Source organism: Sus scrofa, chromosome 9 (assembly GCF_054392235.1).
Source record: "Sus scrofa isolate SSC_HxYL_T2T_F1_AM1 chromosome 9, Sscrofa_HxYL_maternal_Yorkshire_Landrace_v2.0, whole genome shotgun sequence".
NCBI classification, from domain to species: domain Eukaryota; kingdom Metazoa; phylum Chordata; class Mammalia; order Artiodactyla; family Suidae; genus Sus; species Sus scrofa.
This window is the reverse complement of record NC_139391.1, coordinates 123872586-123886859: the sequence shown is the minus strand read 5'-3', so window position 1 is coordinate 123886859 and position 14274 is coordinate 123872586. Positions and strand designations below refer to the sequence as shown.

The 14274-nt window shown below is 45.2% G+C and overlaps 1 protein-coding gene across 4 annotated transcripts in view; it reads right to left on the bottom strand.

The window, feature by feature from the left end:
* Positions 1 to 14274, bottom strand: part of BRINP2 (BMP/retinoic acid inducible neural specific 2) — a 128943-nt gene that overhangs the window by 11466 nt on the left and 103203 nt on the right. For all 4 annotated transcript variants that reach the window (XM_021063690.2, XM_021063688.2, XM_084977694.1 and 1 more), the window contains 2 exons: positions 13308 to 13498; positions 12017 to 12225 (listed from right to left, as the gene is read on the bottom strand). In XM_021063690.2, coding sequence (XP_020919349.2) covers positions 12017 to 12225; positions 13308 to 13498 — 400 coding nt within the window. The remainder of the gene's footprint in view (positions 1 to 12016; positions 12226 to 13307; positions 13499 to 14274) is intronic.

Here is a 14274-nt window from a genome sequence, read left to right as displayed (position 1 = left end):
AGTTGGTCTTGAAAAATGAGTATGGATGGGACGGAAGCGGGGGGTGGGGAACTGGGAAAAAAAGAGGTAATTGCAGATGAAGATCAAGGGGCAGCAACAGACTCAGTGTGTGAGAGACAGCAAGACCCAGCCTGGGTGGGGAACGGGACCAAGACCATGATAGGCTGAACAGCCTCTCCACAGCTTCCAAGTTCATCCTCCAATATCATCCCATTTAACCTTCACACTGACTCTGACACAAATCTATGATCCCTTTTCAAAAAAGGAAACCAAGGTCCAAGAGCATGACAGAGCTGTTGAGGAGCTGAAACAGGATTCTGATTTTTGAGTCCTCCAGGTTCAGTTCAATGCCCCATGTCCCCTGAAGGGCATGGCAGCAGGCTGCAGAAAATTAAAATGGGTCAAACCCATATAGATGGCATCACTCTTAAACACAAGTCTGAACAGACCAGTTCATCCAAAATATCTGCCCTCTCCTCCAAACATGAACATGGGGCAAGACACATTGTAGAGACTTGGGATATCATCCTTATATTGCAGATGAGGGAACCCAGGTCAGACAGCTTCGATGATTTCTTCAAGGTCACACGGCTAGTCACCTGCAGGGCTAGGTTTCGTTTAACTCATTCACTCATTCTTCATCTCATTTATTCATTTATCGAATATTCAAGAAGAATCCCAAACTCACAGTGCATAAGACACAGTCCCTGCCATAAGTTTACGGACAAGTGGAAACATTGTTTCTAGAATCCTGGTGTTACACACGGTCCTGCCTCCTCCACAGGTGGGCACAAGGTGCTGAATTATGCCTCTGTATTGAGTGAGTTGGTGATTGGCTAGGTGTCAGACTGCAGTGGGAAGGTGAAGCCAGGCTTATTTCAAGGTAAAGTCTTCGTCATACTGTGCAAAACTCCCTATAAGACCAACCATGGTCAAGGACTAGCCCCGCTATTCTGGGGAAGCCTGCCTCTCTCGGAATGGGGGTGGCTGCAGGGCAGAGTGGGATGGTGGGCATGGTACTGGAGAGACTGCCTCGAGTGAAGCTGGCCACCATACTGTCACTGAGCTCCGCACTGGCTTTTCTATCCACCCACTCTTGAGTCGAACACTCACCAGCAGCAGGTCCAGGCAGGGAGAAAGCTACATGCCTTATGTAGAAGTAAGATGACTCCCAGAGGGGTGAGCAGAGCACAGCCACTTTCCTTGCCTTTATCCTGCCCTTATCCCTACCTATCGAACACCTGCCCCCCCCCACCCCACCCACACGGCCATCTCATTCCGCATTCTGGTGCTGACTCTGATGCTATTTTCTGATTTTTCCTTTGCTATTTCCAAAGGTCAGTTCCACAAGAGGACAGTCAATTAGGTAAGTCACTGAAAGGGTGTGAGTAGCTTCACTTTGTTAATTGTGGCACCAAGGATGAGAATGAGGAAGAGACAAAGACCACAGTCCCCCTGCTCACTTCCTGTTAGAGGCAAAGATTTAAGGCAGGCGCGCTCAGGTGTTTTTGTTTGTTTTTAGGGCTGTACCCACAGGGTATGGAAGTTCCTGGCTAGGGGTCCAATCGGTGCTACAGCTGCCGGTTTACACCACAGCCACAGCAACTCGGGATCCGGGAGCGAGGCCAGGGATCCAACCTGCATCCTCCTGGATCCCAGTCAGGTTCATTAACCTCTGAGCCATGACAGGCACTCCCTTGCTCAGGTTTTACTAGACCCCGAAGTCATGGCTTTTCCCACTGTTCTGCTCTGCACTACCTCTGTCCTCCCTAGAGAAGCAAGGAGGTAGAAAGGTAGAGGGGCACTGGAGAGGGTCCTCTTGCAAATGTTCCCCCAGCACTGGCTTGATAAGCAGAATGAGCTGAGGACCCCTCCCGCCAAGTGATGCCAGTCCCAGAGTCGCTGGTGGATTGGTCGAGAGAAGCTTGTGCTGCTCTCTGTAGAAGAGGCAGACAGCTTCGGCAGATTATCCAGCGAGTCCACGGAGATAACAGAAAGTACAGTTCACTCAGGCGCACACGTTCAAAGAGGGTCTCAGATAAGCTTTCAGAAAGAGAAAATAATTGTGTGCTAATTGGTCTGTTGACAGAGACCGTCCTGCCTTCAGAAAGCCCTGATGGATCTCAGGTTCATTAGCACATCCAATTTTCCATAAATACCAGGTTGTGCAAATCTTCATTCCGGTGAGTCTGCTCCCCTCCCCAGCCCTTCACTCTCTGGCGGCTCTCCTCCTGCCTATGGGAGCACCTGCGAAGCTGAGTGCCCTAAAATGGACTTCTAATTGTGAGCGATAGGGCCGGCCAGGAGAGTGGCTGAGAGTGTGCGTGATTAAAAGCACTGCAAATTGAATCCCAGGCTGCCGCAGCGAGGGATAAAGACAAGTCACTGTAAGGATGCTTTGTGAGAGCTGCTCCCTTTTCAAAATAATTATCGAAATATATTTAATTTACAATGTTGTTAGTTTCAAGTGTAAAGTGATTGTTTTATATATATATATAACTTTTTTATTCTCTTCCATATAGGTTATTAGAAGATATTGGGTATAGTTCCCTGTGCTGTATGGTAGGTCTTTGTTAGTTATCTATTTTATATATAGCAGTATGTAATATTTCTATTTTATATATAGCAGTATGTAATATTTTCATTCCAAACTCCTAATTTATCCCACCACCTTCCCCTCTTGCTAACCCTAAATTTAATTTTGAAGTCTATGAGTCTGTTTCTACTTTGTAAATAAGTGCATTTGTATTTTTTCAGACACCACAAAAAAAAAAGTGACAATGGTTTGGTATTGGTCTTTCTCTTTCTTCACGTAATATGATAATCACTAGATCCATTCATGTTGCTGCAAATGGCATTATTTCATTTTTAATGGCCAAGTAATACTCCCTTGTGTGTGTGTGTGTATATATCTATATATATATAGATATATATACACACCTCTGAGTGATATTCCCTTGTATAGATATACCTCATCTTCTTTATCCATTCATCTGTCAATGGACATTTAGGTTGCCTTCATGCCTTGGTTATCATAAGTAGTGCTGCTATGAACATTGGGGTGCATGTATCTTTTTGAATTATATGTGGTTTTCTCTGGATATATGCCCAGGAGTGGAATTTCTGGATCATATGATAGCTCAATTTTTAGTTTTTTAATGAACCTCCATACTGTTCTACATAGTGGTCTCCACCAATTTACATTCTCACCACTCCCTTTCACCATCCCGTGATCCACATAAACTTTTTGTGTGGGCTCTCTGCAGGCAGCTCATGAGCTTCTCAAACCCATCCCACCAAGTCCTTCCTCAGCCTTCCATTAAGCAGGGGATGAGGTGCAACTAGGAAATTGGCCCTCCCCTCCTTCAGGGCTCTGATCCCTTCCCAGGTATTATGGATGGAATGAATATGCATTTAGCCCTTTATAGTTTGCAAGTGTTTTCATGTCAACTGTATCATTTGGTGTCAACTGATCCTTTGGTAGAGTAAGAGGTGATATAATATGTATCAGGAGGTAGGGAGGGGCGTGCAGACTACTAATCAGAAGAAGCGCCAGCCATAGGGCCAAAGCAAGGCTCTGGAGGCCTCCTGATGGCATTAGTCTTTGGTTGCTTTTGGGGAGATCCTGGGATTCCGAGAGAGGGATAAAAGTGCCACATGGCAGATTGGGAAAGCCCATTTACCAGCTTGTATGCAAGCATTTTAATATTTTTAATAACAGATATAGCCATATCAGCTGACCAAAAGCCCTGGGTACAGGTGAGTCAAACAGTTGCTAAGTCTCTGTGATGGAGTTCAGTAACTTCTCAAGGTCACAGAAATAGTATCAAGGCTGAAACCCAATCCCCAGTCTTCTCACTTGAGTAAGTGTGTCTCTACTAAACCAGGTCACCCGCCTTCTCCTATCTGGCATTTTCTCAAGTGTCTCATCCAAGCCTGACACTGTGAAGGGACCTGGAACTGTATGCATGTGACAGTCCCCACTGTTCTGAGCCCTCCTGTTGTACATGGAGAGAAGACGGGCATGTAAACACCTGCAGTATAATCCTCGAATAGAGGTGTGTGCTGACCAGGGTAAACTTTGCAAAAGAAGGGGATTTCAATGGGGTCTCAGAGGCACGTGCTAGATAAACAAAAGGGGGCCGAACACCTCTTTCTCCATGTTAGTGAAAAGAAGTTGCTAACAGAGGGTACAGAGGAAGAGTACACTTGCTTGGAGAAACAACAAGCAGGCAGATATGTTTGAGGATTTTTCCTTCACCAGAGCTGAGCAGTTGAGCAGAACCCCTCACACACACCTACCTCCATCCGAAGTAAGGACAGTGCCAGAAGCCAGCAAAGCCCCTACTAAGGCATGTGCAGTAGAGGGAAGTCAGTGGCAGGAGCTGTAGCACCCATGGAAGAGTATGGGCTGCAGGGTGCCCTTGCTGAATGGATCTGTAAATGGCATGTGTTAAAGCAAAGACATGGTCTCTGGGGGGACAGCACTGCTGTCAGGACAAAATGGTCATGTCACCTCAAGCAAGAGAGCAGAGCTGTGGGATGCCAACCCCTCCCTTTGTTCCTTGGTCTAGGGGTGTGTGTCCTCGGACAGGTCATGCGTGTTTCCAGGTGTCATTAAGACATGTGAACATGAAGACCTGAGAGTGGAAGTAGGAGAAAATACTAAACGATCCTTGTTTTTTCATGGTTCACTGAATTGCAGCCCATGGGGAGAACCCATTTTTCTCCAAACAGGGAAACTCCAGGTCAGTCAGCTCCAGGGAAGGTGAACAGTCATCTCACATCCAGGTGTAATTGAGGAGTTCCAAGAAGAGACTATCAAGGCTGGCAGCCCTTCTGTTGAGTTCAAGTTTCAGAATGTGCATCTTACAGGCACTAGAACAGATGTAGCTTTGAGGGCCTGCCCACCTCTCACTCTGCCACCCACGGACCTTGCTAAAGAGATGAGTCCAGTAAGCCATGCCTGAGATTATATAACCCCCACTCTTTAGGATGTTGGACTAAGGTGGATCCTGAACCAGATTCTTGCTCTGGGGAATTTAGAACTGTGATGCCAAGAAAAAAAAATTAAGGGGTGATTTCAGACACTTAAAAAATTCAGAACAAATAATATCAAATACCTACTATATACCAGGAACTGAGGATTCTACAAAAGACAAGAGAGGGGTCCTTGTCCTGATGGCACTGGCTAAAAGATACAACAGAAAGATAATAGTCAGGGCCAGAGTCAGCTCAGAGCAAGGCAAAGCCAAATGGAGGCTGAAGTCACTGATGTACAGAAAGTCTAGAAAAAAGAGGAAAGAACTTGAATAAGAAAAGCAGGAAGATGAAGTGGGTACAGATGGAAAAGTAGAGACCTGTTCCAACAAGAAACAGAGTAAGCTGGGAGTATTTAGCATCCTTTCACAAGGCCCATGTGGCTGGATTTGATCCAGTTTCTTGTCCCTAGAGATCTGTTACAGCCTCATCACCAGAGTCCTCTTAATATTACATCTTGATACTCCAGCTACCTTGTTTCTCTCAACTACACACACTTATATGTACTTGCACACACACTGAAAAGAGCTAACCCATTTGAAAAATGAGGTTACTCATTCGTTCATTCATTCAACAAACCTTTACTCACTATCCATAATTTGGCAAGCTCTGAACTCTTACCAAGAACCAAAGATGTTTAAGACCCAGTCCCTTACACAAGGACCTTATAGTCTCAGAGGTTCTATGTTAACCAGCAATCATAGTTGAAGTGATAATCCCTACAAAAAGCATGTGCTGGAAACACTGAAGAGAAGCATTTAACTACCTTGGGAGTCAGGAAAGGCTGCATGAAAGAGTTACCTTTTTGAAAACAAACAACTCAATTAAAAAATGGGCAGAAAGTCTACAAAGACAATTCTCCAAAGAGGACAGATGGACAAAAAGCACATGAAAAGATGCTCAACAATGCTCATGATTAGAGAAATGCAAGTCAAAATCACAATGACATATCCCCTCACACTGGTCAGAATGGCCATCACCAAAAGTCTACAAATAGTAAACATGGAGAGGGTTTGGAGAAAGGGGACCCTCATGCACTGTAGATGGGAATGTAAACTGGTACAACCACTGTGGATAACAGGATGGAAATTCCTTTAAAAACTAAATCTAGAACTACCATATGATGTCAAAATGCCATTCCTAGGCATCTATCTGGAGAAAACCATAATTCAAAAAGATACATGCACCCCAATGTTCATTGTAACACCAGTTACAACAGTCAAGACATGGAAGCAACCTAAATATCCATCATCAGAGGAATGGATAAAGAAGATGTGGTACATATACACAGTGGAATATTACTCAGCCATAAAAAAGAATGAAAGACCGTCATTTGCAGCAACATGGATTGACCTGGAGATTATCATACTAACTGAAGTCAGACAGAGAAAGACAAATATAATATGATGTCACTTTTTGTGGAATCTAAAAAAGTGAAACAAATGAACTTATTTACAGAATAGAAACAGACTCACAAACTTCAAAACAAGCTTACGGTTACCAAAGGGGAAAGGTATATGGGGGATAAATTAGGAGTTTGGTACTAATATGTACACACTACTGTATATAAATTAGATAAACTACTGTATAACTCTATGTCATATTCTGTAATAAATTACATAGGAAAAGAATCTGAAAAAGAATGGATATATGTATAACTGAACCGCTTTGCCAGACCACTGAAGCTAACTCAGCATGGCAAATCAACTATACTCCAATGTAAATACAAATTAATTTTTTTAAAAGTGACTTCTTTGAGCCAAGAAAAGCAGGGTTAGGAAGAGCCAAGACAGACAAGGTGTCAGGTCAACAGACAAGCATGGCAAGGAAAACAAATAGCAGGTACCAGGGAAGAGAGACACGAGAGCATGGTATATTTGAATAAAGACCAGTAGGTAGTTAGGACTGGCTTCATGGTATAAATGCTAAGTGAAGTGTTGAGGGTTGAGAAGAGTATAAAAGGATTGTTTAGAGTTGAAACTAAAAACAGGGCTAGATCTTCAGTGGCCTTAGTGTTTTGTTAAGAAGAAGAGGAACTATCCCATTTCAAGGTCTATTTGTACTGTTGCTTATGCTTTCTATATATTTTCTTATTTGATCTTCCCAGAAATCCCTTAAGGTAGAAACTTTTCTAATTATTCAACAGTTTTAGAAGGAACAAACTGGAGATGGGAGAAGTTTGGTAACTTGTTCAAAGACGTGCCAAGAGCAGTGGCCAAACTCATACTCTAGGGTTTGAGCCCATGTTCTTTCCACCACATCACACTACCACCCCTGCTGGGAGGTGGTGGTTTGGGCTCTGTCCCATGTACAGACAGGAGCCACAGAAGGATTTTAAGCAAGGAAATAATAAGACATGATGATTTGCATTTATGCGAGCACCATAGATAGTGAATTAGGGAGCAGAGATGAGAATGCAGACAAGAAGACCAATTATGCAGAACAATCAGGTAGAGGAATGGGGTTCTGAATTATGGGGACAGCCGTGGGCACGAAGAAGAAGCAAAGGGCAAGGTGGAGATTTATGCAAGGGAGTGATGACTGTGATAGACTAAGGGATCTAAGCTGGACAAACAGTGTGAGGCGCCATGATGGTGGAGACCTAGAAAGTGAAACGTAGGCCAGGTCAAAGGGTAGGAAGAGACATTAATGAGACCATGGAGTTATTGATCCAGGCCTACTTTTCATGAATAAAATCAACTCTTCTCTGCCTTTGACATAGCCCAGTAGAGGACTGAAGCAGGAGAGGGGCTTCCACAGAGTTCTCTAGTCTTGGTAAAGCCACCTCCATGTGACTCCAGTCCTTCTTCCATCATTTTAAGATGCCTAAGGTACCAGCCTCCCAAATGTACCCTAAGTCCATATGAACTTCAGCCTTCCTCCTCTTGCAGCTGCTCTCTCCAGATACTGTCCATCCCCTAATCAGACCCCTTTCTCCAGTTAACCTCCACCGTGCTCACCGAGTCTCATGATTAGACCTAAACAAGAACATCTGTAACCTCAATTTTTGCTCTAACCACAACCTAGCAGATCCTGGGGATGTGGTTTCCCCCACAATCTTCTCTAATGGTGGCTATATGCTTTCCCACACCTCACGTTGGCATGAGTGAGGTGGGTCTGCCACTCCAAGGTCCTGAATACTGTTCCTCCTTCCCCTCCAACCATTCCTGGATCATTTGAGGCCAGAACCATCAGGACACTAACCCACTACCCCTCCGTGTTGCAGTCTATTTTTTTTGTTACTCCCCCCCCCGCCCCCCGCCCGCACTCATTGAGGACTTTCAGTATATAGCTTGCTTACCACCATCGCCCTTATCAACCCCAAGTCTCTATCATTCTTGCTGACTTCAGCATCCATGTATCTTTTTATACTCTAGCCTCCCAGTCCCCTGGCATCCTCACCTCACTCCTCATCCTGTCCTCCAAGCCCATCTTAGCCTCCCACGCCCATGGCTGCGTCCTTGACCCTCTATAATCTCAATATAAAGCATCACACACTTGCACCTTCTCTCCCCTCTTCCCTCTAACAAGTTATCAAACCTTCTTAGACTTCCAATCTTTTGACCTGGGCAACTTTTTAGTCTCCATCATCCGTTAATGGGCTCAAATCCCTTGATCCATCACTGTAATCTCTCCTTTTGATATACTCTCAACTCCTTTGCCTATTTTTCTTGCATATTTTACACACACACACGTCCCTAGGCTAAATCCAACTCTCTATCTATTCCATACCTGTCTGAACATGAAGTGCTGAACATAGCTGATAAAACTCCCAACTCTGCTGACGGGCCTCGTGTTGTAATTACGACCATGAGCCTCAAATTGGCCCTCAGTGCTGCTCAACAACCCGTAACATTTATCTAGTCAATGGGTAAATTTAACTCTTGGAAAGACCATTTCATACATTCTTTTCTCCACAATTATTCCTTCCTTTTAGCCATGGCCTTGGCTTGTTTCACCAAGGAAATGGGGAAAAATCAGAAGAGTACATCTGCCCCCACCCCCCAGTGCACCTGTATTGTAGACTCTATATCACCGCCTGCTATAAAGGATGAAGTTATTGTGGTCCTCTGGGAGACCTGCCATTCCACTTGTGCACAGACTACCTGTCTTACTTACTCAGTTGCTTCTGCAGTTACCTCCCGTCTCTCCTGCAGCATCTCTTTCCCCCTCTCTACTGAGTTGTTTAAATCAACATACCAATATTCTGGACTACCTCCCATTTTAAAAACAAAATCACAAGCTTCCTTGACCCCACATCACTCTCCAGTTATCACCCATTTTCCTATTTGCCTTTAGAGCAAAATCTTTTAAGACTGTCTCTACTCCTCTGATTGCTCATCTGCTCTCTCCCTTGAAACTTCTCCACCCAGCCTTTAGCACACTTCACACCAATGAAACTACTCTTATCTAGGTTCCAGTTACCGCCACATTGCCAAGTTGAAGGTCAATTCTCAATCTGACATCTCAATAGTATTTAATACAGTTGGCTGCTTCCTCTTTTTGAGAACCCTTTCTTGACATGGCTTTGGGACCCAGCTCTGGTTTCTCTTCGTATCTTTCTGCTCTGTCTCAGCCTCCTTTGCTGAATCCTCCTTTGGCTCACTTCTGAAAAATGATGTGCTTCATGACTCCAAACCCTGGAGCCACTTGATTCACTGCATTCAGTCCTCAAGTGATCTCATCTCATCCTTTCCCAAAGTTTTAAATACCAACTATATATATATGAATATATTGGTACGCCAAAGTTGTCTCTCTCCAATCATGACCTTTCTCCAGAAATCCTGGTGTTTATATTCCAACTGCCTGTTAGATATTTCTAGTTAGATATCTAATAGGAATGTCAAATCCAATATGTCTAAAACTGTACTCAATTTATTTCTTTTAGATCTACACCTCCTCCTAGTACGATCCTTCCCAGTTAATGAAATCACTGTTCATCAGGTTGCTGAGGCTAAAAGTCCTAGGGTTAATCTTGACTCCCTTCTTCCAATTTCTTTCTTTCTTTTTTTTTTTTTTTTTTTTTTTTTCCTTAAGGGCCGCACCTTCATCATATGGAGGTTCCCAGGCTAGGCATCGAATCAGAGCTACAGCTGCTGGCCACAGCCACAGCCACGCCAGATGCGAGCTGCCTCCGTGACCTACACCACAGCTCATGGCAACGCCAGATCCTTAACCCACTGAGCAAGGCCAGAGATTGAACCCTAAACCTCATGGTTCCTAGTCGGATTCATTAAGCACTGCGCCACAATGGGAACTCCCTTCCAATTTCTTAGCTAGCTCTCTAGAGGCTCCACATTCACGGTATAACCTGAATGGGTGAACTTCTCACTATCTCTGTGACACTGGCTTTGTCCAAACCACTGTTTCTTTCCTGGACCACTGCAGTAGTCACTGCCTGGGTCTCCAGGATCCCTCCTTCCCCTCTTTGCCCTAGTCAGTGATACCCTCATTATCCAACCTCTGTAGCCTCATCTCCCTCCTCATCCCTCTTTTGATTCCCTCCAGCTCCACTGGGTGCTCCTGGACCGCACCAAGCACATTCCCACGTCAGGGCAGTTGTGCTCGCCCTCCGCTCTCCCCTCTCAAGATATCCACGTGGCTCACTCCCTCGGTTTGGTCTTCCCTAAAGCACCATGTCTCCATCACCCTCTGCCCTCATCCCTGACTTCCTTTATTTATACCATGAATCCCACCTGACCTTATGTGTGTATTTAATTACATCTCCCTGCTCACGAGGGAGCAGGGACTTTGATACGTTTTGCTCTTTCTTGGATTCTCAGTACCCAGAACAGTGCCTGACACAGAACAGGTGTTCACTAAATACTCACTGAATGAATAAATAAATAAAGAATGTTACTCTTGGATGGGAAAAGGCAAGACCTAAGACCACACTGACCTCTATTCAGCATTCTCACTTTATATTTAGAGGTAGACAGACTATCCAGTATTCTCAAGTATCTTTACCAGCCTTCTCTTCCCTCAAACAACCTGAACTTTCTTAGAAAAATGTCAGTAGAGAGGATGGGATGGAGGTTATAGTTATTAAAATTACAGTAACTATTGACCTAAAATACTGATCTCTTGATCATATCACTCCTCTGCTTGTTTGCCGTCGCACTTTGACTTATATTGAAATTCCTTATCACAGCCATGCAGTCTGGCTCCAGCCGACTTCTGAACCTCATCTTGAACCAGCATCTTTCTCATTCACCACAGACCCAGCAGTCTTCTCTTGTGTTCCACCCAGGCACCGCACTGGTTCCTGCCTCAGAGCCTTAGCATTACTGTTCCTCTGCCTGAGCACTGTTCCTTCATCTCCATACTGCAGGTTTCTGATCATTCAGATCTCAGCCTCAAAGTCTAAACCCAACGGGCCCTCCCTTGATCAATCTGGCTAATACTAGCTGCTTCCCTCTCTTTCCCCCAGGAAATCTGTACCTACAACTCAGTCTTTTCCTTACATCATTATCTGGAATTACTGTGCTCATTTTTACGTGTTTATGACCTTCCTCCCCCTCTAGAATGCAACCCCTGGAGAGCAGGGCCCTTGGAGACTGTTCACCGCAGTCCCTCACCTGGATCCTGCCTTAGGATTAGATGCCAACACCCACCACATGCCAGCAGCTGGCCTGAACCTTTGGAGGGTTCCTTTTTGTCCACAAGAGAGTGAGCTAAATGTTAGAATAAATCCCACTTTCTTCTCCCCAGAGCAGGGAGAACTCTGCCTCTTCTGAACTTTTGATTCTGCCCTGGGACCCAGCCATAGGTCGTGCCCTCCTCCTCCCCCTTCTGCTGCAGAAGGAAGACCCAGAGCATGTCTCAGGGCTGTTTGGGGTTGTACCCACATCACAGAGCTTCTCCCCCACTTCCGTCAGTCAGGCCTGGCTGACTTGGATCTGGTTAAGACCCAGGTCTCGCTTTGGCTTCTCCCTGCCTGTCTGTCCTCCCTCTCCCACACTTCTCTGGCCGTTACCTTGATGGCCCCTGTGGCTATCTGGATATGGTGCAGCCGTCGCAGGGTGCTCTCTCTGTCGATGAAGTAGGAGGCTGCCAGCTGGTGCAGGGTCTCCAGGGACACGGCCGAGCTGTTCCCACTGCCCCCGACTATAGGGGCACTCCCTGACGTCTCCGACTTTCGGCTCAGTTTCCGCTTGTCCACAAAAATGGTCAGGGACTCTTCTCCTATAGCCAACAGCATGGGTGCATCAGTGAGGCCTTCAGCTTCCCAACCCCCTACCAACAGGAATGTGAAGCCCTTTAACAAGGAGATGGAGCTAAGAAGGAGCCTGTTGCCTGAGGACAGCCTCTTCCCATCTTCAGATCTCACCAGAATGTGCCCCAGGATAATGGCACCACTGCTGGAGTGGCCCTCCTCCTCTCCTCTTGCTTCTGTAATCTCCCAAAGCTCATCCCCCGCCCCTCCAGCTTATCCACTTAAAGTCCTCTATTGATCTCTGTCTGAGGCAATCTTCCTCCATGGGGAAGATAAAATTCTCTCTCTCAAGTTGTTTATAAGAAGTCATCGTGGATATTCCTGCTCCCTAAGAAAGGGCAGAAGCCTTGAAGCTCAACCTCCCTCCTCCCCATCAAATCCTCAACACCCACCACATGCCAGCAGCTGGCCTGAACCTTTGGAGGGTTCCTTTTTGTCCACAAGAGAGTGAGCTAAATGTTAGAATAAATCCCACTTTCTTCTCCCCAGAGCAGGGAGAACTCTGCCTCTTCTGAGCTTTTGATTTTGCCCTGGGACCCAGCCATAGGTCGTGCCCTCCTCCTCCCCCTTTACCTCCAACCAGCTCAGAATTACTGGAATTGGTTTGGTTGGGTACCAGTCTTTATAGAGTGGGAGCAGAAAGGTCAAGGACTCAATGGGCATTTACTTCTTTGCCTATGGGTCTGACAATTGTAGCCACAGCCAATATTATTAGGATATGGAGAAACCTGGGGGCTCAATGGACCAATCAATAGAAAACTGGGAGCGCCCCCTGCTGGCAAGTGCTTAGTAGGAGCCTGTCTGTCTCCCAATGTCCTTACCCCACACCCCTTCCCCAAAAGGATGCTTTTAAGCAAAGAGCAAAGCACTGAAGTGAATTTAGATGTTAAGAGATTACACTTTTCACAAATGCACCAGATGAAAAAACTTCTCAGTCAGTGATAGGCCAGGACAAATGAAAGACCCAGGAAGAGTGAAGCTAATCAATAGGTCTTAAAGCTATTTTCAATGATCTGGCAACCAGTGAGTGCAGGATCAGGATATTGCTTACCTCCAAGGGTGGCAGAAAGTAAGAAATGAGTGCCGTACTTTTTGATCAGGTTTTCAGTAACCTGTTGCAGGTTGGGTCTCCTTCCAAGGAGGCGGATGTTCCGGATAAACTCTGGGGCAAGAGGCAATGGCAAACTAAAGAAGTCCTTCCTTTCTAGAGCCAAGTTGTTCACTTTCCAACGGGCAAACTCCCTGCAGGAAGAGTCAAGGGACAAGGAAAAGCTCATTGTACTTTGGAACAAGAGGCAGAAAATCAGAAGCAGGTGATGCTGTTCCTCCACCTGCAGCCCCTCATCTCTTCTCAGTGCACACATCTCTCCACATGGAGGCAGCCGGTACCTGAAAGAGCCCTCTGGCCTCCCGCCTGGCCTCTCATGCCCAGGCCGTAAGAAAGCCCTAACTCAGCTGACCTCCATCAGAATACTCTCCCAGCCAGCTTTCACATTGGAGAAGGGCTTCTTCATATGAAGGTAGTCATGGCAGCAGTGTCGTGGGGAAGAAACAAACACTGAACATATTGGAAGTTGTTTGCAGAAATAAGATCTAGTCACATTGCCACTCGGTAGATGAGTCCCACCATAGCCTCAGTTACCCATTTTTATAGTTAGGAGGTTGGTTTAGACCAACAGTTTTCAAAATTTGGGGTCTCAGGACCCTATCACACACTTTAACATGATGGCGTCCCCCATATTTATGTGGCCTATATCTACTGATAATTAAAACCTTAGAAATTAAAACTGAAAAAATGAACTGTTTCATTTAAAGACAACAGAAAAAAATTCATTATATGTCATAAATACATAACAAATAACATATTTGTATGGACAATAACTACATGTTCTGAAACAAAACAGATTTAGTAAGAAGAGTGGTATCACTTTGCCTTGTGGCAAATCTCTTGGAGTTTCTGCCTTAGCAGAAGAGAGCTGCAAATTTTATTTGCTTCTACATTCAATCTGTTGTGATAA